We start from the raw sequence: 24,479 nt of genomic DNA, 5'->3' as shown, positions 1-24,479 counted from the left end.
AGTTTTCACTACATATGTGAATGCATGCGTAAGACTTGAAAACACCTCAGAAAACAGTTAATAACATGCTTCCTGGATACACTGTCAGTGACTTTTCACACTAAATTTAGAATATCTTCTTCAAAATGTTTGAGATTGTTTTTGTTTATCAAGTGAAACTGATTCTCATTCGTATGACACCTTGTGTCGATTGAAAGCGCAGCTGCAAGATACGATTAAATAAAATAAAATTGAAGAAGAAAAGTTGATTCCTTTGAAGAAAAAAAGCTTACTACCACATAAAAGACAAGTCAAAGGAATGAAGGAGTGTTACTGAGCCCTGAACTGAGCAGTAGTGACTGAGGGTTGTGCAATGACGGGGGAGGATACGATTAAAGGTGTGCCCCTTGTGCCACATGGCAGCTCCGCCCTTTGTACCTGGAGCAGGCTCACGTGAGCCTGGGTCACCTCTGCGTGAACTGAATCCTCGTGGCTGCACAGCTGCCTCGTGAGCTGCGTTAGAGGGCTTTCAACCACCAGGAGGCGTCACAGACCTACATTTGTGATTAAAAACCACACAAACTGAGTCCTCCTTTTTTTCTCTCTCTCCCTCTCTCTCCCCACATAAATCCACCCCTCCTCCGGCCGCTCTCTTCTCCTTATTTTCTCACACAGATCTCCAGCTTTTTCCACCGTTGTTGGTGTTATTAATTATTCTAGCGGCTTCCCCCGGCTGGACCCTCAGCGGTCGCCTCCTGCTCGCGCTCCTCCAGGACGGATCCGCTCCCCCTCGTGCGCCTCCTGCATCTCCAGCTGTGTGGCTCCAGCCCCGCAGGCTGGGTCGGCCATGTTGTTGTGTGGGGGTTGATGGAAGTTTAGTAGTAGGAAGTAAAAGCCTACCAAGCGTTGGGATACTTTTTTCTTTTCTTTTTTTTTTTTTTTTTTAAATCTTTGCCATGCCGCTGCGGGATCCATTCTCTCTGACCTGCGCGCGCCCACAACAATGAGCGTCTCTCCCTGTTCCGCCGCCGCCATCCTACTCCAGGACCGCAACACTTGAGCCGCTTTGATTCAACTTAACACACACACACACACACAAAAAAAAAATCTGAGCTCAGTCTCTCTGCCGGGAGGATGAAGTGAGGATGAGGGCGGCTCGGTCCCGGCTGGAATAACTCGGATTTCTTTTCTCTTCCCTTCTCTTCTCTTCTCCCGCTCCGATCGGAGGAGAAAAAGGAGAAAACAGCTCAGGAGGACGAGGATTTGCGAAGGTAAATAGAGAAAAGTCTTTGTGGGAGAAGCAGGGTTTTAAATCAAGATGGGCCGCCTGTCCGACCTGTCATTAACAAAGGAATGACGCTTTCCTTTAGTAGTAATAAAATGATGACCCTGGACTTCATCCTCCAGGTTTCTTTCATTCTAATCTGGCGCCACGTAATAATTATTGTAATGGTTTACACGCAGATGAAGTGTCAGTGAAAAGACAGCATGTACTGACCCCCATGAGGAAAATTAACCTGACCATATGCAGATAAACACTAAAGTAGGGCAAGCACAGTATGTTACAGCATAGATAGCGTTTTCATTATAGTAAAGAGTATTCATGTCTGGGTTTAATTATCACTATGAGGTTTGGCTTGTCATTGATGGATTGCACAGGGAACACAAAGGTTGAAACTTATAACTCCTAAAACTGACATTTTATGAGCTTACGTGCACAATTTTTTTTTTTATTTTGCACGATTCATTTAGATGAAAGTGTATTGGGAGAGTTGCCACCTCATCATCTGGGTGTTTGACTCATGCTGATTCAGATTATTCAGAGATCAAGATGGGGTTAGGAAGGAGAGAGAGGAGGAGGAAGAGGAGGAGGAGGAGGTCTGGGTCCATTTGATGATGTTGCACAGTTTAAGTTCAAAGTAACTGATATAACAGCTGAGTCACACTTTAAGCTGCTGCTTTATTGTTCTACTTTTCCATCTCCACTTTCAGGGCACCGACTGGGGAACTGCACTTTTCACTTTTCACCCACAGTCTTTTTTTCTTCTTCTTTCCAACTCTTTTCAAAGTTCGGCTTTATAGTGACCAATTTAGGCTGTCATATCCTGAACAGCTCTGCACTTTTGCACAGCTGAACACTGAATCGTGGTCAGGATCTCTGAGAGATCACACAATCATTGTTTGAAAACATAAACTTACAATAAATAAATAAATAAACAAGTAAGAAACACCGCATTGATGAGTCGACACTATTGTTTTGAAAACATACCTTTTTGATCTTAATGTTTCTCTAAAGTCATGTCATACTTATTGTATGGCTTCAGGTTTTCAAATGAGAAGATTTGTTGCTTGTTTCAAACTAATTCTAGTTGAGGTCCCTCAGTTGGGCCAAACCATTAGAAGGATAACAAAATTGTACTGTACTTTTACAATATTTACATGTAAATTTAGCATACGTTTTTATACAAGACAATGTCCACACTGTGACATCAGGAATTACAATTTGCAGTTACTTTCAATTAAAAATTGCAAGTGAATCTTTACAATAGTTTCTACCCTCCTTAAGCTCATTAAGCAGGCCATATGATTTGACCGCTTCATGCAAAATCTATAGATTAATATATACTTTCTACTTTGATAAATAATTATCTGTATAGGAATCAAATTCAGACCTTCACCTGTAAGTTATGGTTTCATGAGTCTGGGGCCTTTATGTGTGGAGTTTGCACGTTCTTCTTGGCTTTTCTGAGTGCTCTGATTTCCTTCTGCAGTCGATTTACATGCCAACAGGACAAATGGTGGCGTGATAGGTCAGCCCTCTTGCCTCACTGGGAAAACGTTGCCTTTCATTTTCAGCTTGGGTCTTTTTCTATATTCTCCTTTGTGCCTGTTTGAGATGTCTTACGGGGTCTCCTGCTTCCAGCCACAGTTCAAATGCATATAATTAGTTGAATTAATGTCATTGTGTTCCTGGCAGTGGTATAATTATCCGTCTTTTTTTTCTTATCTTGACCCTGTGGTGGACTGTTGACCCGTCCCTGCCTTTTGTCCAATGTCAGCTGGATCCTGAGTGGGATAAAAGATGGATGGCCTGGCCGACAACAGACCGGCCAGAATATCTTATCTTATAACTGCGTCATTTTCACTATGTCCCTGCATCACTAATTTAATATATGAATCGATGTCATACTGGTTGTAGAAAGATGAATCAAACGTGGAATTTGAAATTCACAAACAAGCTGTATTCAATGTGTGTTTGTGCCATTAACTGCTAAATTATAGGCCATTATTCTGAAGTTTTTTTCGGCTCTCGGCATTAAGTAGGTCACCATTTACCCTTTTGGTGCCCACACTGATGATACATCATGCATGACCCAAAAAGCAAAACAATCTGAAGGTGACCTTCTTATCAGCCTTCGATAGGGAAGAGTGGGTTCACATTCCTTTTGTCTGACTTGAATTATTCAGCATAAATGCAGGAGACTGCTGCCTGAATTTTAAGCTCCTTGTGCCAAAATCCGCATGTAAAATTCAGTGGGAATTTTTTTGAATAAATTTTGCCAGAAAACAGTCAAATACAGGATCTCGCATGTGTTCAACTGTCACTTTACAAGATGTTGACACTTTAAACATCCGGCCCCGCTATGTGCTGACAAAAAAGATGATAGTAGACGGTGCACTCGGATTCCCAAAATAGCTCACACACCTTCCCATTCAGGTATTCCCAGGAGGCCTGTTATTCTCCAAAGTGTGTGATGTCTGTTCTCTGGCAGCACCACTGACATGAGCACCGCTGCAAGCTGTTCGCCGAGGTCTTGTGCTTCACACGCTTGTCAAGTTGAAAGTCCGTTTAAGTAACAAAAAAATATTGGCCATGATACAAACAAACAAATCTAGGATGGCTGTTTATTTATCCTGGTATGAAAGTGCCAGCGGACGAGGAGCAATTTGAGCAGCTGTATTTTGAAGTGAAATATAATCGTTTCAAGCCTCCCGGTCCGTTTACTATGAGCGTGCTCGCCACAGAACTTGAAACCCAGCACAGTGTAAATGTCATTATGAGCCATTTATTGATGCTCTGCGGCTTCGCATACCCGTGGTCACATGACGACTCCTCGGACCCGGTTTTTAACCCTTTGGAATCAGAGGAATGTGGCGAGCAGCATCTGTTGAGGATCTGAAGCCCAGTAAAGCTCCACAGACCCTTCCTGTCTGCAGCCACAGCGTCAGCCGCTAACAGCTGTCGGGCCTGAGACATCGGTCAGACTGATGAATGGAGGAGCGCCACTGTCAGGCCAACCTCCATCTAGACCGCCAGCTGTCAGCCAACCAAACATCGACTTCAGATTGTGTGAACCTCCGAGGAATGAAGCCTGTTTGAACTAATGAGGCTCTAACTATAATTGACAACGAGGCTTCAAGATATCTATAATGGATACGATGCTAAATAAAGGTTTAAATGTTAGCTTCAGATTTGAGGGATCCACTAATATGTGCTTCACAATTACTCCTCATATTCGGGGTAAAAGCTCCTCGCGTGTGCATCGAGGTGTATTTTTGATGAAACTCCAAGCTTGAATTAGAGCCTTGTCGCGCGCCACCACAGGTGGTAAAGTCACAGTTGACCTCAATCAGTTTTCCCAGCAGTGACGACTGTTGAGGAGTGTAATTATAAGTCGAGTGTGTGGGCATTGTTCAGATACATGTTTTGAAGAAAAAAAAAAAAGGTCAAGAAGGAGGTAACACCAATGAGAGGAAGAGTGACAGAATTTGAGATTCCAGGTTTTCAACGGGTTTCTTATGGTGAACGTTTGTCTTAAATTTCTTTCTGGTGATATCAAATCAACAGGACATTACAGCCAAAGACATGGACTCTGTATATAATAATTTATTAACTCTATATTTATTTAAATCAAAAGCTTTCTTGATTTATCGTTTCAAAACTGCATTTGTCTCCTCAACCCGTTTAATCCAGACAAGGCAGCGCCGACAGGGGACAAGCCAACAGTCCACCACAGGGTCAATTAATGAAGACTGGAAGGAAAACTATTAATAAAACACAAATTTATTCGACAGGCCATTTGAAGTCGACCATTAACTTAACAAGTATGTCTATGCATAGTCAGTGGAGGTTGTATTATGCTCACCTGGGGAGAAAATACTAATCCCACACAGAAATACCTCAATCCTCAATAATGTCTGCATCGCCATGATCTTACTTCAACTAACAATTTCAGGTCAAAATGACGTATATAGAAACCTTTAACCAATCTTGACATATGAGGAGTGGAGAAATAATAAATACAATTTACATAAATGATTCAGTGACTGATTCAAAGATTCAGCTTTGTAAATCTATTTTATTTGCAAGTATTTTTGTTTCTAAACATGATTCTTGAAGCAAGGCTGCGTGTAACTGTTATAATCATTATTGATCAATCTATAATTTCTTTGAGAATTTGTTGCTTTAACAAGTCTCTTCGTCTAAAAGTAGCCAGGGACGATGCCTCCCTCAGCCATGGCTGTCTTTATCTTCTTTAACTAAACTTTGTCTCTGCAGTGCTTTTTAAAATTCTGTACCATGACCACCGTGATGCACAAACTTCTTCAGCACCACCAGAGTGCAGGAGGAAAAAAAACCCCTGAACTGTCCTTCCTCTTATCAGCATTTTGTGAAGCCTGTATGAGATAATCATGCTGTGGTTGCAGAGGGGGAAGGCAGCTGTAGGAAGGTCATTGATAAGAAGTATGCGGGTTAAAACTGTCACATTTGTAATACGTGAATAGTGATTGTGTAGGTTTAATATACAGAAATAGTTTTATTTTCTGTCCCACAACTGCCGTAACAGCTTGATTATTTGGACACAACCATCCCTCAGTCTCTGTTAAACATTTCATGTTGGTAAAATTTGACTAATTCCACGATCATGTGATCCCAAAAGCTATTAAATGCATGGAAAGTGAAAGTGTGCAGCTAAAGTATGTGAAAAGGACACAGACAAAGAGTTTATGGAGCCACCAGCCCCTGGACATCCGTGCATGTATGAACTTCTGGCGGAAAAAACTGGGGTCTCTCGGGGAAACATCTGCTGCTGCGTCTGATGTCAGCAAATATAATTTGTTTATCATGCATTTCCTGTCATCTCAATGCAAGCCTGCTGTACTAACCTCTGACTCGCTGTAGAGGCATCCAGCAAATGCGTCCCTCCATGAAGGGTCCTTCTGTGAGACACTGAATCCTTTTCCGCTGTCGAGTCCCTGACAGAGCATTTGGACCTCATATAGGGAAATATATTAAACAAAGGTGATAAGTATGTATGAATTCCTTCGCTCAATCACTATGGAATTCTTTATGTTTCTGCTTGTTTTTCTTTTCTTTTTGCACCAGAGCAACCATAATAACATGATGAATAATTACAGAAATTAGTTTTTGGGATAAGTACATTTTTAGCTGCTCTTTTACTTCCATTTTGGCCGATAGTCTGTATGACTGAGAGCACAGCACAGGGAATAATAATGACTACTATACAGTCGGACACTAAATAGAGAGCACTGTAAAGTACATGTATAATGGCCTGTATAGGGGACTGTGAGTGATTCCACAGAGGATCATTTTCATCCAATATCCTCTTGTGTGTCATATCTTCTCCTCCGATGAATCTCCTCACTGGCCTTCCTCTTTCCCGCTTTCCATCTTTCCTAGCAGCTCGATCCTTAGCATCCTTTTCCCGATGACCAAGTGTCCTAGATACACAACCAAACCACCTCAACCTTGTCCTTCTCACTTTCCCGTCAATCTGTCCACCAGAGCCTCAAATGAACTCATTCTTAATCCTGTCCACTCTGCTCTCTCTCAGTTAAAAAAAAAGAAGAAATCTCCTGTTTGTCAGTTCCACCGTCTTTAAACCATAAACCCTGCCTGTGCTCTCTTCTACTCTTCTTCACACCTAAAGTAGTGTAGTCTGTGGTCCTGAGAACTGTTGAGAAATGTTGTTAATTCCAGTACCAACAGAAACATTAACAGTGGCTTTTCCAATATCTATTTTTATGCATTTTTGCAATATATTTCCATCTTTTTGGTGTTTTTGTGAAAAGAAAAGAACTCTGGTAGCAGTAAAAAAAAAAAAAAAAAAAAAGACTTGCATAGCAGTCAAGTGAATACATGTTTGTTTTTAACATCTCTCTCTCTCGCTCTGTCTCTCTTTCTCTCTCTCTCTCTCTCTCCCTCTCTCTCTGCACAATGGGATTTTCACTTTCAGCAAAGCATTTCGAATAATGTGAAAGAAAATTGGTGCGCTTTGATTCAGGCTGAGTGAAATGACAAGTTGACTTATCCCTGATTTTCCGTCCCCGTGAGGCAGAATGCAGAAGCGCTCAGACAATGGAGCCACACCTTTCTAATCAGACAGCGAGGAAGCCTCAGTTTACTCTGTGTGTGTAGAAAAAACTTCCTCACTGAAGCTCTTCGTCTGTCCCATGCATTGTTTCTTTGTGGCTCCAACGGTTGCGCCTGGCAGTCGTACCTTGTTTGCATGCGAGCCACTGTTGTAGGTCATGCTATCATCCCAGGAGCAGAGGGATGCTGTTGGCAATTGGTATGAGTTACTATAATTAGCAGGAAAGCAGATTTTCCTTGTAGTTTCGTGACTCTGCTGTTCAGGGATGATGGTGTGTGAAGCTGAATAAACCTGGATCTAAAAAGCGAGTGAGATATTTTATTGTTTCAGATTCATGGCCTCACAGTTTTGGCTTTATTTATACGCCAAGGTGTGACATTTCATGTGAAGTTGAATATTTCTTCTTTCTCCTACTTCTTCTTTTGCATTATAACTGCTTGCCCTTTACATCCTCAAAATGCCACCCGAGGCACATTGTTTGCTTTGCATCTTTATTCAGGACTAGTGCGGTCTTGGTTTGATGCTGCCTTGCACAATGCTTGCAAGAGTACACCAAGGCCGCGGTCTCATTATGTGATGGTTGGCTGGTTTAACTGATTGATACCGTGGGATGAGTTGATTTCAGGGGCAACGCCAGGCCACATCATATCACAAGCCGGAGTCCTTAAGAGCCTCTTCAACTGAGACCTTAATCATGTGAAAAGCACATGAATGAACACAACAAATACTGAAGGATGCTACTGGCCAAGATGTCTGCAGAGTCAGGGGTCCTCTCTGTTTTTTAGGCTACAAGCATTGGTGGCCACTCCTGGGTTTTTTTGTTTGTAGGTATTATCCTCTTAGGGTAAATCCAAAATCCTCGTAATCCTCCTGGTAGTTCAAACTGGCAGTGTGTGCCTGATTTCCCCCCCCACCACCTTTCATTCACCCAAACTGCTGTCTCCCTGCTTCTCTCTGCATGTATCATAAATCTCATTCCCTTTCTTTGTGCCCAAACAGACCCTAATAGGGATTTCTTTTTTTCTGAGGGTTTTTTTTTTTTAATGTTTCCCTCTGCAGTGCTTCACTCATCCTCTTGCACGACACAAAAGCAAACATCATATTTTCTTCCTCTGTGTTCATGCAAATATATATGCATATACGCATCCCTTTGGTGACAGGAATGCTTTATAGTGCTTGTTGCTCTCTTGGGAATCTGTGTATTTTGTAGCTCTGATTCAAAATCAAAATGGTAAAGTAAAACACATTTTCAACAGCCGTTCACAATCTGCTTGTTTGGATCACTTATTTAGTCATTGGCCGATCATTTGCTACACTAAATCCCTTTTACCCTTTTCCTCCTGTCCCGTCGCGACTGAAAATTAAACTACCATCCCCCATATGACATGGAGTAAATTCAAAGGTTAGACGTTTGTGCCCATACATAGGTCATTATGGTGGCTTCCATGACTAATAGTCCGAATAATGACAAGAGTCACCAGTGCGTTGTTATGCAGTAGCTTCAGCATCTCCATGCAGCATGTTGGCATGCTGCAATCTACTGGTGTTCATGCAACATTTGGGATTTGATAGGTAAAGCTATTTCTTCATTGTCTTCACTGTGAAAAAAATTATAAAGATATTCACAGGCGCTATTATATCTATTAAAAAGTTCTAACTTTCATAATTTCTCAATAAAAGAACATCAGAAATACCTGCAAAGTTGTTTACAGCAAATATAGCTCAAGAAAAAGCAACAACAAAATGAGCAAGCAAGACCTGATGGGTTTATGGCTTCATGAGTTCAGCATCATTAAGGATTTAGTTTAACTGACATCACTATTGTGAAACTGCTGACGTTTCATGTTTGAGCAGGCAAAAAGTATTTTCAGGTGCAGATATTCCCGGGATGCGGGCCAGTGTCTTACAGCTTCCCAACTTCTCTCCTGACCTGACGAGAAAGGCTCACATCTGCCTGATCATAAAGTTCAAAGCCCACCGTGGTTGACCAAGCCAGTGAGCGAGCCTTCTGCTTTCCATGACGCTTGGTTTTGTCTGGAGGTTAAATGAAAGGTTGGCTCAGAAAAAGAAAGGGTTCTTTTTTTTTCCCTTGCCAGCGCTCTCAGCTTATTGGCAGCACATCTGACGTCTAAGATTAGATTTATTGGCGTATTAATTTGAAGGGATTTAAAGAAATCTGTTAAATTCGGAATCACCTCCATTGACTGACCACTCATAAATAGTTTTTTTGGAGTACAGCCGCTAAAGTAGCACAACTTTGAACCTACAATTCAACCAGTTGTACATTTATATTTGCGCAAAGTGTTCAGTATCTCTACATGGTTTCTGTGGCTGTCCATGGTTTGCTGATGTCTTTGGCAGTTCAGCTGGAGAACTCGATGAACTCTTGATTGTGTACCTCCCTCTAGGATGAAGGCGAACAACACTCTCCCACCTCCTAACACCAAGGCCACACTTCCAATAACCAGAGAAAGATGCATTTCTGCACCAGCAGATCATTTTTTGTTTGTCTTTTGAAACTACGGCTGCGACTCTGTGAACTTCCGTCCTTGCCACTTCTGTCACCCGCTGTGCCACCATGCTGCTCCGTCGCCTTGTTTGTTTAATCACATCAAACATCTCCTTTGCTTTTAGTGAAACATTCAGTTTCACTTAATTTCTCTTCTTTTTTTATTTATTTATTTATTTTTACTGTCTTTTAACATGTCAACGCCACTTACCCGCGTCCTGCTCCTCGTGTGGTCGTAGTTGTTGGCGAGCGAAATGGCTCAGGCCCCTCTGTGCCCTGACTTACTTTACGAGCATGTCTGATTGTCTCCACATTTTCCGGGCCTTCACCTCACAAAGGAATGGCTCAGTGTGACTGAGTCCAAATGATGTTGGAAACAGGAATGACAACCACGCAGATGGAGACAACACACTCTAGTGTTTTGCATCTTCTCTGGCCTTGTCGGATGAATTGTGAATCAGTGGATCACTGTTCTCGCCTCACCTCACCTCACTTACTGAGAATGTCATTTCTTTTTGTGTCGCATTGAGTTTGTTTTGAGTTCCCTTGTAATGAATAGACAACGTCTGTGGTGGCGCTTTCTTTTTGTGGTTGTTGGGGACTGCTGGATATTGTTTTTCTTCTCTTTATTGTTGTTTTGAGTAGTTTTGAAGTTATATTTTTTGTTATGAGTAACTTTTCTGTCATGAATCTTAAACCATGAAATGTTTTACTGACTTTTACATCCAACTGTATTCACAGTCACACAAGATCATTTATGAACAGCATGAAACCACAAGGATTTATTTATGAATTCATCTTGAATATCTTTTTTTTTTTTCTATTCCCATCATAATATTGTGTCCTTAGGATTGATTTATATCTCATTAACTTTACAATGGCTTGATAACATCTGGTTTTAGTTGAATCTTATGGCTGGAGAACTGTCAAGTGAGGGAATGCTCCATTCTAGGATAATGTAAACTTTCAGTATCTTGCCTTCTTGTATGTTTGATGGTATTAAGAAGCTTATGTTACTGCTGAATCTTGGCTGTGATTGTAAGGATATACTGTGTAAATCCTGCCTCCATGATATTGGCAGGTATTGTGTGTAAAATTTGTTTTCGTTTTTTTTCTTGCTTTCAGACAGTTTCTAAAAATTGATGATGATGATGATGATGAAGGACAAACCAGGTCGGCAGATGGGGGTGACACAAGTGAATTCTGAACAAACAAACAAAAAAAAAATGTGAATTGAGGCAAACCAGTAAGATTTCCAATGTGAGCTTATGAGTGGATGAGGTTTCTCTTGTGTCTCTTTCCATGAACCTTCTGCAGTGTTCAGATGTTTTTTTCTTCTCGTTGTGCATTTTTTTGCGGCCTTTGGTCTTCGCTTGTCTGTCTGTCGCATTTTTCGAGCCCTTTTTTAGTTCCCTGTCTGGTTGGTGTCCATCCTGTTCAAGTCACATTGTGTGTCTTTAAAGATCACTACCCATCGTGTTGTTATTGTTTCTCTTTGTACTTGTTTTTCTTCCTCATTTCAGATTATTTCATGCCTCCTTGGAGCAGCTTTGTGTATTTTCGTGATTGATTTTGTATGTTTTGTCACCATTTGTCTGTGTTTTGACTGTTTTTGTCTCCTCTGTCTATTTGTTTCTGGAGTCGTTCATCACTTTGTCTTCCTTTTGTGTGTCTAACTGGTCTGATTGTTTGTCTTTGTTGATAAAATACAGATGCTCAGATCTCTGAGCTCTGTGACCCCGAGGACCCCTGGTGAGGTTGTCTGGTAGATCTATTGGGTAACCATCTGTGTATTGAGGGCAGTGCAGAGAGCTGTTTGGGTGGAAGAAGGCAGAAACGTATAAACCACAATCTTTTCTCTACATTTGAAGACATACAAGAGCGGCTTTGGATAAAATGTAATCTGTCATTTGTTTACAAGCATTAGGAAATCTCTTGACCAAGTTGTCATGGAACATCACAACCATAAACTCACATCATCTGCATTATCTTTTCATCTCGTGTAAAACACCTCAAAACATGCATGCACAATTAAATCCACATAGCCATGTTTCAGTCAGGAGTGATTTAAAGCAGATTTACCGTTTATCCATATGTCCTAGTTACCATAAGGCTTATAGTCTTAACACTTGTATCAACAACAAGATGATTCACATGGCAATATCACATCTTTCAGTTTCATTCCCCAACATTTGTTCCAGCGCCTGCAGGCCTTGTGTTGCGGGACCATTCTCTCTACACTTTCCTGTCCTATCATGTCTGCATTAGACTGACGATTTCTTGTTGCGTCTGTCCTGGCAGGGTGGGACGATGGGCTGCATTAAAAGCAAAGAGGACAAAGGCCCTGCCATGAAGTATCAGTCAGAGAATTCCCCGGTGTCGGACGCCAACACTGCCGCCACCACCCCCCATTTGGGCCACTACGGGCCAGATCCCACTCAGCTACAGCAGAATCAAGCTGCTTCATCGTCGTCTGGCTCCGGGGTTGTAAATTTCAACCACACCCTCACACCGTTCGGGGGGTCCTCGTCCGTCATGACTCCCTTTGGAGGGACATCATCCTCCTTCTCAGGCCCTGTATCCAACTCCTTCTCCGGTGCTGTCTCAAGTGAGTAGTGGATGCACCATTGTCTCATGATGTGCTTGACTGATCTGGACCAAAGGTGATTTAAAAACAAACAAACACACGCACAAGTGAACAAGAGATGTAACGAGACCACACTCTGAACAGCTGCTGTGACGTAACCTTAATGTCTTCCATAATAATGTTGTGTTTGGGGATTAGTGCAGTGCTTGTGGGATTATTGTTGTCGTTTATTGTTTCCATCTGAGGGTACACTGGCACACAGATCACATCTTAGCATATTTGTTTAAAAAAAGAATATAGGTAGTGTTACTTTAGGGCCTTTAGCATCCAATTGAAAGCGCAGCAGGGCTCAACTACTGGTTGATGGCTCTTGCGTTAATTGGTTCAATGTGCTTCCAGCGGTTTTGCTAAGTGGACTGCATAAATAAACCAGGTCAGAACTAATACCTTTCCTTACCCTGAATATCAAAGTTACAGCAAATTTAACCAAATGTTTGTTGATTCTCAGAATCCTCGGTAGTACAAAGTCCATATGTATCACTTGAACTTGCTTGAACAGGCTTTTTACATCCATCAGGCCTGTTCTGAATGATCCATGTTCCATTTGATGATATTGCTTTGAGAAATTAAAAGTCACTTCCACAAGGCTAAAAGGCAACATTATGTTGAGAAAAATTACCTTTATTCATGAAGGTGGACTTTAAACCTGTCAATGTGGATGAACATGTTTATTTTTGAAGGTGAAATGACTCCCCGCCTTCATGAATGAAGGTAATTTTTCTCAACATAATGTTGCCTTACAAACAGCACATGTTCCGCATACGAAGAGGCATTTAATAATGTCGTAGATAGAACTTGTAAACACCTTGGAAATTCAACTCGGCTTGATCAGTATGCAGATTCACCTTCACAAAGTCACATTTATTACCGGCCATAGACAGAGGGCCCACCATTAGATGTGATAACAAACATTAGAGCCAGAGAGACGCTGCTGCTGAACCCTCCTGTTTAGGTGGGATTTATATTGTAATCCTCCTCGCTATTGGATTATCTGATCTCACAGGGGGATGAAGGTGGTTTTGGCGTTGTATTTTCATTCTGCAGGTGATAATGGGATTACTGATGACAACAATGTTGTCGGCGGTGGGTATATGACTGTCATCTATCTGGATCTGGATCTCAAGACAAAATGAGGACCTGATTTATACCAGTAATTGTAATGAAAAAGAAACTGTGGCTTTTTAATGTTGTAAAGCTTTTTTAATGTGATGTGTATTATGACCACCTCAATGAATTTTATAAGCTGGTTTGAAATATGGAGTCTTATTTGGCTTGTTTATGCCCGACGGCTAGAGCTCAGTCTCAGGTGTATTTTCATGCAGGCAAAGTACAGACGCAATAAAATTACAAGCAAAGAAAATCAATACAGACCTTGGCGAGACAGATTTATCCACCTAAACTGGCCTTTACACAGTCACAGATATAAAGACTCCCACCAACCATCAAGCTGCCCTCCCACATCAATGTCTGTGTTTACATTTCAGTAACTCTGGTTATTTATTTATGTGTGTGTGTGTGTGTGTCTGCTCTTATGTTTTCAGGTGGTGTTACATTCTTTGTGGCCTTGTATGACTATGAAGCCAGAACATCAGATGATCTCACATTTAAAAAGGGCGATCGCTTCCAGATCATCAACAACACGTAAGATTTTCTTACTTCACGCAGTGTTTGTTTCAAAATGTTTTCTTGCGAGTGGCGCAGTGATTACGAGCTACTTTTTCTTGTGGTTGGCGATGCACAGCTGCACCTGCTCGTTGTGTGAATGAGGTAGATTGCAACTCATTTCCCTGATGCGGGTTTCACACAGAGCGCTGCCGTTGCCTGAGGTTAAAGCTTTGTAATGTAAAGTAGATTAGTCTCATTCAATCCCATTGTGATGATGGTTTTCAGTCTTAAACACCTTTAAAGACCTTTTATGTCAAATCTGGAGTTCTCGCAGAAGGGATGAGATTTAAAGTTACGTGCCTCCAAACCCTTTCTGTAAAACACAATGGCATGTTAAAGACTGGATAATTTTAGACGAGGGTGACCTGTGAATCATTAACAACCATTAGCAGTATTTCATCCTCGGTATCAGCTACATTACAATATATGAGCGGTGGTCCTTGGTTGACAGTAAAATGAGTCGTTAATCCCATCTCTCATTTGTCATTGTCATCCTGCAGGGAAGGAGACTGGTGGGAGGCTCGCTCCATCAACACGGGAAAGAAAGGCTATATCCCCAGCAATTATGTGGCTCCTGCTGACTCCATCCAGGCTGAAGAGTAAGACCTTGTTACAACGTCTCAGACTCTCGCACCTCATGGCATTTACGCTACAAAGCTAATGGCAGAAGCACGATCTCATCTCTTGTGGCCTAAAGTATACAGTCCAGTGTTAACAGCTCCAGTGTCCCTCTGAGGAAGCTTCTTCATGTGAATTTGATGTTTATATTGTTTCATAATCTAGTTTCACTGCCGTTTTGTTCATATGTCGTTCTGTTCTCAGGTGGTACTTTGGTAAAATGGGACGCAAAGATGCTGAGAGGCTGCTGCTGAATCCTGGGAATCATCGGGGTACATTCCTGGTGCGAGAAAGTGAAACTACTAAAGGTGATAATCGTCTTCTTAAAACGAAGCAGAAAAATGAGGAATGTCATTGTCGGGCAGACAAAATATTGTGACGCTCATGTGCATATTTTCTCAGTTCTTTAACACAGATTTTTTTTTAGAACTCTTTACCTTTCAAGTCTTAATTCATTTTCTGTCTGGATGATGTGAGCATCTTCATTAGTCTCGACATAAACCGACATGGAAAATCACTTATATAATCAGCATTACAAATTATGAGGAAGTAATCAGGTACAGTAATTAGAATCTGAAAAAATTAATTAACTTTCAGACAAAAGAATTAATCATCACAGAACTTATCAAAAATATATTGCTGGCACATCAACAGCTGAGCAACAGCTAGGAAAGATGATTAATAGAAAATAGATGGGCTGCTTTTCATCATGGTATTTCCAGATCCAATGGTGCATATTGAAAGGTGAAAAAACATAATGGCAACCTTCATTTGGTAGTGTCACTGACTTTGTTTTGTACAGTTGCAATGTTCAAAAAATCAAAGCAAATTTTTAAACTAAAAGAAGAAGATGATGAAATAAATGTTCAAAGTTAAAGACCACAAACACTTTCTGAAGCTTCGATTCAAAGCAAATTTATTATAATTCATCAGCCTGTTCGCGTGATATTATGTGCTTACAAGCTTCAAACACAATAAGGATTAAGTGGGTCTGAACCCTTCTTGACTTTTTATGTTAGATATTATTTACTCATGTTAACGCAGCTATTCATCAGTTACACCCAAAGAAAGAAAATGGTTTCATTTAAATCCTAACATATAATGCAATATTGATACATTAGTGAATATATAAGGAATTCGTGAAGAAGTTGCCAACGCCCGGGCATTGAGCATGAGAGTCATGCACTGATCAATGAACTACAAATATTCAAACCTCATCAGACACTCAAATGTATGTTCCTGAGCAGCGGGAGAAAACTCATGCATGCAGAAGGAGAACATGCAATGTCCCCACAACAAGGCATACAAACAAAACCCAGGCCTAAAAAAAAAATCTTAAATCTCTTTAAAATCTCATCATTGTGTCTATTTTTCTTCTCCAGTTGAGGCTTTTAGCATGATTGTATTATGGATTGGTAATACATTCATTGTGTGTGTTCAAGCACTTTAAAACTGGGTTGTTTGGGGGGTTTTTTCAACCTGTGAAATTTCCATGTTAAAAATGTTTCCAACCTTCCGTTTAAAAGATGTACGGTTTTATACGCAGCATGCTCTCACATTATGGATGCTCGGGACTAGAAGCGTGAGCAATGTGTCATCTGTCTCCCCCAGGTGCCTACTCTCTCTCCATAAGAGACTGGGATGAAGCCAAAGGAGACAATGTGAAACACTACAAGATCCGCAAGCTTGACAACGGAGGGTACTACATCACCACGCGAGCACAGTTCGACACATTACAGAAACTCGTCAAACACTACACAGGTATTTCGTCAATATCATTTGCTGCAATGTGCTCGCTCTCGTCTTGCATCTCCTCTCATTCATTATTCATCAGTCTTTCATCACACCTCCAGGAATGATATTGAAAATTAGTCCCAGTCTCACCCGCTGCTCCTCGCCATACAGTTTGCTGTGCTACCGCGGCGTTACCATGGGAGATGAATGGCCTTTAATTTTAATAACAATTGATGGCACACTTATGATTTTGAGCCTCCCGCCTTGTTTCCCGCCTGAGGAGGACTGAGGTTGAGTCTCTGTGATCCCACTTCATTTCAGTTTGACTCCAGAGAGAGCTATGGTGTGTTAAAAAGCCACTTCATCTCATTTATATTTGATCACAGTTAGTATAAGAGCATCTAAATTCATCCATATTAAATGGAATGAAGTGATGCATGTAACAGACTGAAGTTAATAAAAAAAATTTAAAAAACTGCTTCCTGCTGTTGCAGAGGCTTGTGTGGGTGTGTGAGTGCGGCACCGACGGGAGTAAGGCTGCTTTTTGATCTCTCTCTTTCTGCATTACAGAGCATGCAGATGGGCTTTGCCACAGACTGACCACAGTATGCCCCACAGTCAAGCCTCAGACTCAGGGGCTCGCTAAAGATGCCTGGGAGATTCCCCGGGAGTCCCTGCAACTGGAGCTCAAACTGGGCCAGGGCTGCTTTGGAGAGGTCTGGATGGGTAAGAGAGCAAAACCAACACGGCAGGGAAAATGTCTCATGGTGTCATCAATGATTAGTATTTGCTTGCAGTCATCTGGAGGTGGAAATACAAAATAGGACCAGGTTTATAAGGGAACTGCAGGAAAAGTACATTTGATATTTATTGTGTTTGTGTTTTTCCAAAGTGAAGAGTTGTGCACGTCCTGCAGTTGCTTCCTCTGTCGAATCTCCAGAGATCCCCTCACTCAGGAGGACTGTGCCGGCACAATTTATTCACTTGCTTTTGAATTGCGAGCTTGCATCCACTCATCCCAGGGATATTATTGCAAGAAGTGCATGCATGACAGCACATGTCTGAGCAAATTACAAGACCTAATTAATGATATTGTCCTGCTCCCAGCCCATTAACAACTCTGATTACCCCCGTGGCCTGTGGGGGTTTCACTCTCCTCCCTTTATCTCTGCAGGCACATGGAATGGCACCACGAAGGTAGCCATAAAGACGCTGAAGCCGGGAACCATGTCGCCGGAGGCCTTCCTCCAAGAGGCGCAGATTATGAAGAAGCTCAGACATGATAAACTGGTGCCTCTTTATGCAGTGGTGTCTGAGGAACCCATCTATATCGTCACGGAGTACATGGCCAAAGGTAAAGTCAGATATTTTGCAAATTTCAACGAAAATTCTGGCATGTTTTTGTGGCGGTCAAACTATTTCATTGTGTGTGTTTTAACACTGAAGTGCTGAAGCACAATGCATTTTTAAGTTGCATGCAATCAGGCTTTTACCTGCACGCGTCTCACGGACAAAACTGATCACGCACCCTTGGTCTGCCAAGCACAGGAGTGATGTCAGAGTTATGCACGATGACTTCCTCAGAGGAGAAAATGTAAATTTTATGTACGTTTTAATTAATACCCTCTACAGATTGAAAGTCCTTGAAAGTCTCTTGTGGTTCCCCGAAGCCTGAAGCTGAAGATGGTTAATTGAAAGCTGCAGCAGTTTTGTGGGCAGCTTCCACAGCTTTAGCTGCAATGTATTTTATTTTTAATGTTTTATGAGTAATTAGATTTATGTTTGTGTAAATGCTTAACTCGATGGCATATGCTACTTGTGCGTGCCGGCACTTTGTTGGGATTTCATAGAACGACTGTGGTTGTATCTTGCAAAGTTGTTCAGAAATCGCCTTTGATAGACTCTAAATGGAAAACATGGATTAGCTGCCACATGTATTATTCAGTTTATTTTAGCATTTTGTATAATGTAGCCGTATATCAGTAGGCAGCTCACTCGCATTCTTCGCATGTGTAGTATATCACACTGCTGCCCTGTATTAAAAGCTTCTCGTGTTTGCTGTTTTCACAGGAAGCTTGCTCGACTTCCTCAAAGAAGGTGACGGTAAATACTTGAAGCTCATCCTGCTGGTGGACATGGCTGCAAAGGTGAGACAAACGCCTGCGTTTTCCTTGAGAGCAGAATGTGTGCCAGTGAATTGTTACATTTGGAGTTCTATTTTAAGTCTCGGGTTTAAAAAAAGAAAGAACCTCGGGTAACCATGTCTCCCTCCTCCTGCCGTGGCATGCTTTTGCTTTTTGTTCTTTTGCTTTGTGTCGGCTTTTCTGACAGATGCTCGACGCGAGAGAAACGGCGAGAATATTTACTCAAACGCCGTCAAAATGCTCTGTTTTCCAGATAGCCGATGGGATGGCTTTCATCGAGAGGATGAACTACATTCACAGGGACCTGCGTGCCGCCAACATTCTCGTGGGTGAGAACCTGGCGTGCAAGATCGCCGACTTTGGCCTGGCCAGGTTGATAGAGGACAACGAGTACACAGCAAGGCAAGGTTGGTATACACACACACACACACACACACACACGCATAGACACACACTTTGTGAGTCACGGGTGAACGGGATGTCAGGGTAGAAATGGAACGAGAAGTGACCTCACTGCTGGGATGACTCCCTGTTGCTTGCTATCATGGTGAATTACTTGAATAGTGGAAACCAGACGCTTCTATTCTCTCTGATTAGTTACACTTTTCTCGTGCTGGGAGAGTTCATCTCTCGGCCATATCGGGTGTTTAATTCACACACACACACAAATCAAATTTTCCACTGGTGGTTTTGAAGATGGAAGGATAGAATATTGAGTGTTTGTGTATTTTGACACTACAGTAGAGTTTCTGCTCTTGGGTTTACCTGCATAGCTATGTAACAAGTCAAACACCCTTTGATTAAACAGACTTTTGTTGGTGGTTCAAAATACAATGGAACATTACTTATAACAAACTTGTGACATAAAAAAAGCTTGCTGAACAAAAGACACTCGTTTTGCAGGAAGTTGAAATAATTTTTTAGAAATATGTATATATATAAAACTTAACAGCCCTTCTGTTTTGTCCGTGTTTCCTTGTTTTCTTCGCATTTCTGGTTTCAGGACAAATTAGATTCTTTGTTTTAGTTTGAATGATTCTTTGTTTTTTGTTGTTTGTTTGATTATTAGAGATTTCTAGTTTGTTTTCTTTGTCTTCAGGAGCATCTGGGAATAAACCTTTTCCTGACTGTTACAATTTCAATCTTTTCCACTCTGAATTTTCCGTCCATGCAATTTAGGCTTGGAGCAAATCCCAGATGATCATAGGTGAAGACAGGTTACACCCTGGTCAGAGACAGACACTCAAACTCACATCACACCTACAGGTGATCTTAGACATCACTTAACCTTAAAAGTCTGTTTTGGACTTTGTGATGAAACTGAAGTACTTGAGGAAAAATCCATGCAAGCACTAGGAACATACAGTAAACTTCACTCAGAAAGGCCCTTTTTCTATACTTTTGCATGCCTTTAAACACATTTTGTTGTGTTGGATTTTTAAAGTGGTGAATGTATTTATACAGGTAGCCCAACTGAATAGATGCAATTCAAATTCAAGATATAAATATTTTCTGTAGTATTTTGCCTTTAAATTCACTTGATTTTTTTATGTTCTGAGCATCACGGATATATTTGTATGTTCTTGACGGCTTGTCTGACAAAGTAACCTTGGACCATGGATCAGAGGAAGTCACACTCAAGTTATTTTAACCCCAGATTCCCTCATTCTCATCCCTCAAAACCTAATTTTCCGAATTGGAGGAATGTCCTTTGAGCTGCGTTCACAAAGCTGCATGAGACTCGTTACACAAACGTGATTCATGACTCTTGTAATTGCTGTAATTGTGTGTCACTGAGCTTTGTCATTTCCTGGAAGCCAGGAGTAAAGTCAAATGCCCTCTAGTGGAAACATGTCAACCGACTTCTCTCCACTGCACGCAGGAGCCAAGTTCCCCATTAAATGGACGGCCCCAGAAGCTGCGCTGTACGGTCGCTTCACCATCAAGTCGGACGTCTGGTCTTTTGGCATCCTGCTTACCGAGCTTGTCACCAAAGGCAGAGTGCCCTACCCAGGTATGTGACAGGGTCAACCCTCTCTCTCTCTCTCTCTCTCTCTCTCTCTCTCTCTCTCTCTCGCTCTCACACACACACACACACACACACTGATGTGAATTAAACGTGCATTGGTTGTGGCAGCACAGGGAGGTGATTCATAGCCAAAGTTATCGGCCTCTTCTCTGTCAAAAGACGTCAAACTGTCGTGCTTGTTAATGTCGGAGGATGAAGTGAAGCTGTCTGACATTGTCTGTGCCGGTTGTTTATGCCTCTGCAGGGAAAGCACTCACACACACACTCTCACACACACACACACACAGATGTCCTCACACACACATCTGAGATTAGACGAGACCATCTGGTGGCGGACGATCGGGAGATTGAACACCATTCTTGTTTCTAACCATCTGCCACACTGATCCGGCCCCGGGGAGCCGTCGCCTGCGGCATTCTACACTACCTTTACACAGCTCAATAACAAACCTGACGTCGTGCTGAAACAATGAATAGATTGGTTCACTGAGAGGAAATAATGGGGGGAAATGTTTAAGATAATTAGTTTGCAGTTTGGGAAATGGACTCATTTGCATCTTTGACGAGAGTCAAATTGGAAAATTTATGTGATTCAGTCAGAGTGGTGTCGATCGTTTCATCCAACAGTTTGCCAGAAAATGAAAGTACAGACAGTTTTCACAATTTTGCTACGATTGTGTTGAAACATGTTGACGTGTGAATACTTTAGAAAGGCTGAAAAGATGAAGAAATGCTTTTCACGAGCGCACACAAAGGCCTTCCAGGAAAATACAAAAATTAGCTGTTGTTTGGTGTTTCAAGGATAAAATCAAAAGGTTGAAGCAAAAAAACAAAAAAGTTGGAGTATTCTCAATGTTTCATATTTATCCTCAAGATAGTATTTTAACTTTATTAATTTTACCAGATTTGTCAGTCTTATCAGTTGACCTCAGAAAATTGATTGACAGTTTGATCTCAAATCAGTGAGATGACTCTCTAATAACCTACACATGTGAAGAACTCTGAGGTTCTTCACATCTTCAGTGCACAAAAAATACAAATAAATGCTGATTTGTTCTTCTGTAATGGATTAGTTTGACAAAAATGTCCCCAGAAAGCATTGATCAGCATTTCTAATTTGCTTAATATGAGAAAAAGCATCTTGTTTTTCTCACTACACAGGATTTCTGCAGACCTTTGAGTTCATGTTTTCACCAACTCACCCTCATGTGAGTGCTGTGATGCATTAACTTAGCTTTAACTGTTGCCTCACTGATCTCTGTAATCATTATTGTTGCCATCTGCTGTTCACTTTACAGTCTCATGGTGTATTCTTCTATCTTCTTTATTTATTCACACAAAGATTGATGTGAATTAACCACAAAGAATAGAAAAGTTGAATTACAAAGTCTTGCACAAGAAAGGAACAAGCCTAAAGTCATATCACTATAGCAAGTCGTTAAAACGTTCAATCTTAAAAACCAGTCAGAGAAAAAATATAAACATACACCAGATTAGTGACACAAGAGTCTCCTCCAATAAAGGTGTATTATTGTTTAGATATATCTTAAAGATTTTTTTTACAGAAGGTGATAGAGATTAAATCATTTCAAAAAAGGAGGAGCTCTGAATTTGATGATCGTCATGATGAAACACAGCGACCCCCAGTGAATAAATCAGGAACAGCAGCCTGTGATGTATAAATAACTACAACTCCAAATCTCTATCTTGTACAGCAAACTATTATTATATCATTACTAGGTTCCCATTTAATGAACTATCCCTTTACAACACATGACAGACCTGGAATTTCCATAAAAGAACTGCAATTTCAACAATATTATGCCTCAGTTCACCCATTTGTTTTAACACTTACAGAGCAATATGGATTTTTATTATACTATTTACCTTTTCAAAGGCATCGAACATTTGGTCAGAATTTGATCAGAATAACTTCTAGAAATGATCTTTAGGCATATTTCTACATCTGTGTAGTAATACTGTTCAGCTGGTCTGACTTGCCACATTATACAAACAAAACTGCTCCCCTGGTGGCCAAATAAACACATTGCAGTTAATGTGATTTCTCACAGCTGGCAGATTTAAATTTTGTGGGATAGATTGGACTTGTTCTGTCCCCGTGGTCCGTATGTTTGACCCCCCCCCCCCCCAATTTCTTAAAACTGTATTCTCAACATTTCTTGAAAAGGTGCCACGTTACCAGGATTGATCTTCCTGCACATTGAAAGCCCCTGGTATAGTCAATGTCTTGGTTTATTCAGGTCCTCCTGTCTGTCTTCCTCTGTCTCAGGCATGGTGAACCGTGAGGTGCTGGAGCAGGTGGAGCGCGGCTACCGGATGCCGTGCCCTCAGGGTTGCCCCGAGTCGCTGCACGAGATGATGAAGCTCTGCTGGAAGAAAGAGCCCGACGAGAGGCCCACCTTCGAGTACCTCCAATCTTTCCTGGAGGATTATTTCACCTCCACAGAGCCTCAGTACCAGCCTGGAGAGAACCTATAGCCTGCCTGCACTGTGCGGCGGATGCCTACCCCCGGATGGAGGCTTGGTTAAAGACGGACACGTCTACGACAGTCATTCGCACAAACAACAACTTGCTCCCCTCTTTGGTCCTCATTCTTTTGAATTATATGGTTTTATTACATTTCTATATATTTTTTTAATTCTCATTACTGCATAAGTCTTAGCTGTGTGAAATTTACATTTTTTTTGGTACGTGGATGTTTCCACCGCACGTATTCGATCAGATGTTTTAAAAAGCTTCACTAAATGCGGCATTCTTTCTGACAAACGCAGTATTATATTTCTGTGAAATAAGCTGTGACTAAGGCTTGCAAAAAATAGAAATAAACCCCAAAGTTAACCCGAATAAGTGATTGAATGTGGACATTTTCAGCTGATTTTTCCTCCAAATTGTGGTACATTAGCAAAATATGCATCCAAATGATTCGTTATTGAAAATTAATATATTTTCCTAATAGGCAAACATACTCAGGGGGTTGATGGTTTTTGTCACAGCCCAGTTGGCAGTGATGATTTCAAAGCAAGTCCCACACAGCCTAACTTTATTCACATTTCATCTGTTTTTTTTTTTTGTAATGTTTGACTAAGATTTTATCACGAGCGTACTCATATCAAATGGACTTTGTTTGATAGCCTCATTTCAACACTTCCTTTGTTGTTCATCGTCCTCCACAAAAGTCCTTTCTGAAACTGAGGCCATAATTCCTCCTGCCCTTCTCTGCCCTGCTCATAATCTCACTGTAATCATTACAGAGACACGCTTACATAACAGCAGGTTGAATGCAGTGTCACTGATTTGATTTAAATTCGTGGAAGTTTTTTGTTTTTTGGGGGTTTTTTTTAAACCAGACTAACACATAGGGTGTAGTAGTCATATGTTTGGAGAAAGCAGAATTTTACTGATTATTGGGACTATTTTGATGCGATCAAAGCCACAAAAGAGACAGAATCAACCGTTTTATCCTCCGCTGAAGAACTGTCTGACTTTCACGGTCACGTGTTTGAAGGTGGCACAACAAAACCATTTGCACTGCACCATCATGGCAGTTTTTACAGAAATCGTTTGGTATTTTGTTCCTGGATGGATTCACATGGACGGTATTAAAGTGAAAGCAACTCCAGTGGACTGCAGAGCTCACCAAGAAGGGCTTTGCATATTTCAGAGTTCTCATTTTGTACTGCAATTAATAATGTTGACAAGACAGTAGAAGTGATTTGAGACTCTTTTGAGGGTATT

The 24,479-nt window shown here is 41.2% G+C and overlaps 1 protein-coding gene across 1 annotated transcript; it reads left to right on the top strand.

Moving 5' to 3' along the window:
• Window positions 1-667: 667 nt before the first annotated feature.
• Window positions 668-24,470, top strand: LOC308144044 (tyrosine-protein kinase yes). The gene is made up of 12 exons (XM_080515052.1): window positions 668-1,250; window positions 12,187-12,493; window positions 14,074-14,173; window positions 14,698-14,796; window positions 15,020-15,123; window positions 16,427-16,576; window positions 17,120-17,275; window positions 17,724-17,903; window positions 18,620-18,696; window positions 18,947-19,100; window positions 20,576-20,707; window positions 23,013-24,470. Exons 2-12 carry the CDS (start codon window positions 12,196-12,198, stop codon window positions 23,219-23,221), a joined length of 1,659 nt encoding a protein of 552 aa, XP_080371178.1. The 5' UTR covers window positions 668-1,250; window positions 12,187-12,195; the 3' UTR covers window positions 23,222-24,470.
• Window positions 24,471-24,479: the final 9 nt, after the last annotated feature.

This window comes from Blennius ocellaris (genome assembly GCF_963422515.1).
Source record: "Blennius ocellaris genome assembly, chromosome: 19".
Classification (NCBI taxonomy): Eukaryota; Metazoa; Chordata; class Actinopteri; order Blenniiformes; family Blenniidae; genus Blennius; species Blennius ocellaris.
Note: the sequence above shows the minus strand (reverse complement) of the source record. Positions and strands in the feature narration are given on the sequence as shown.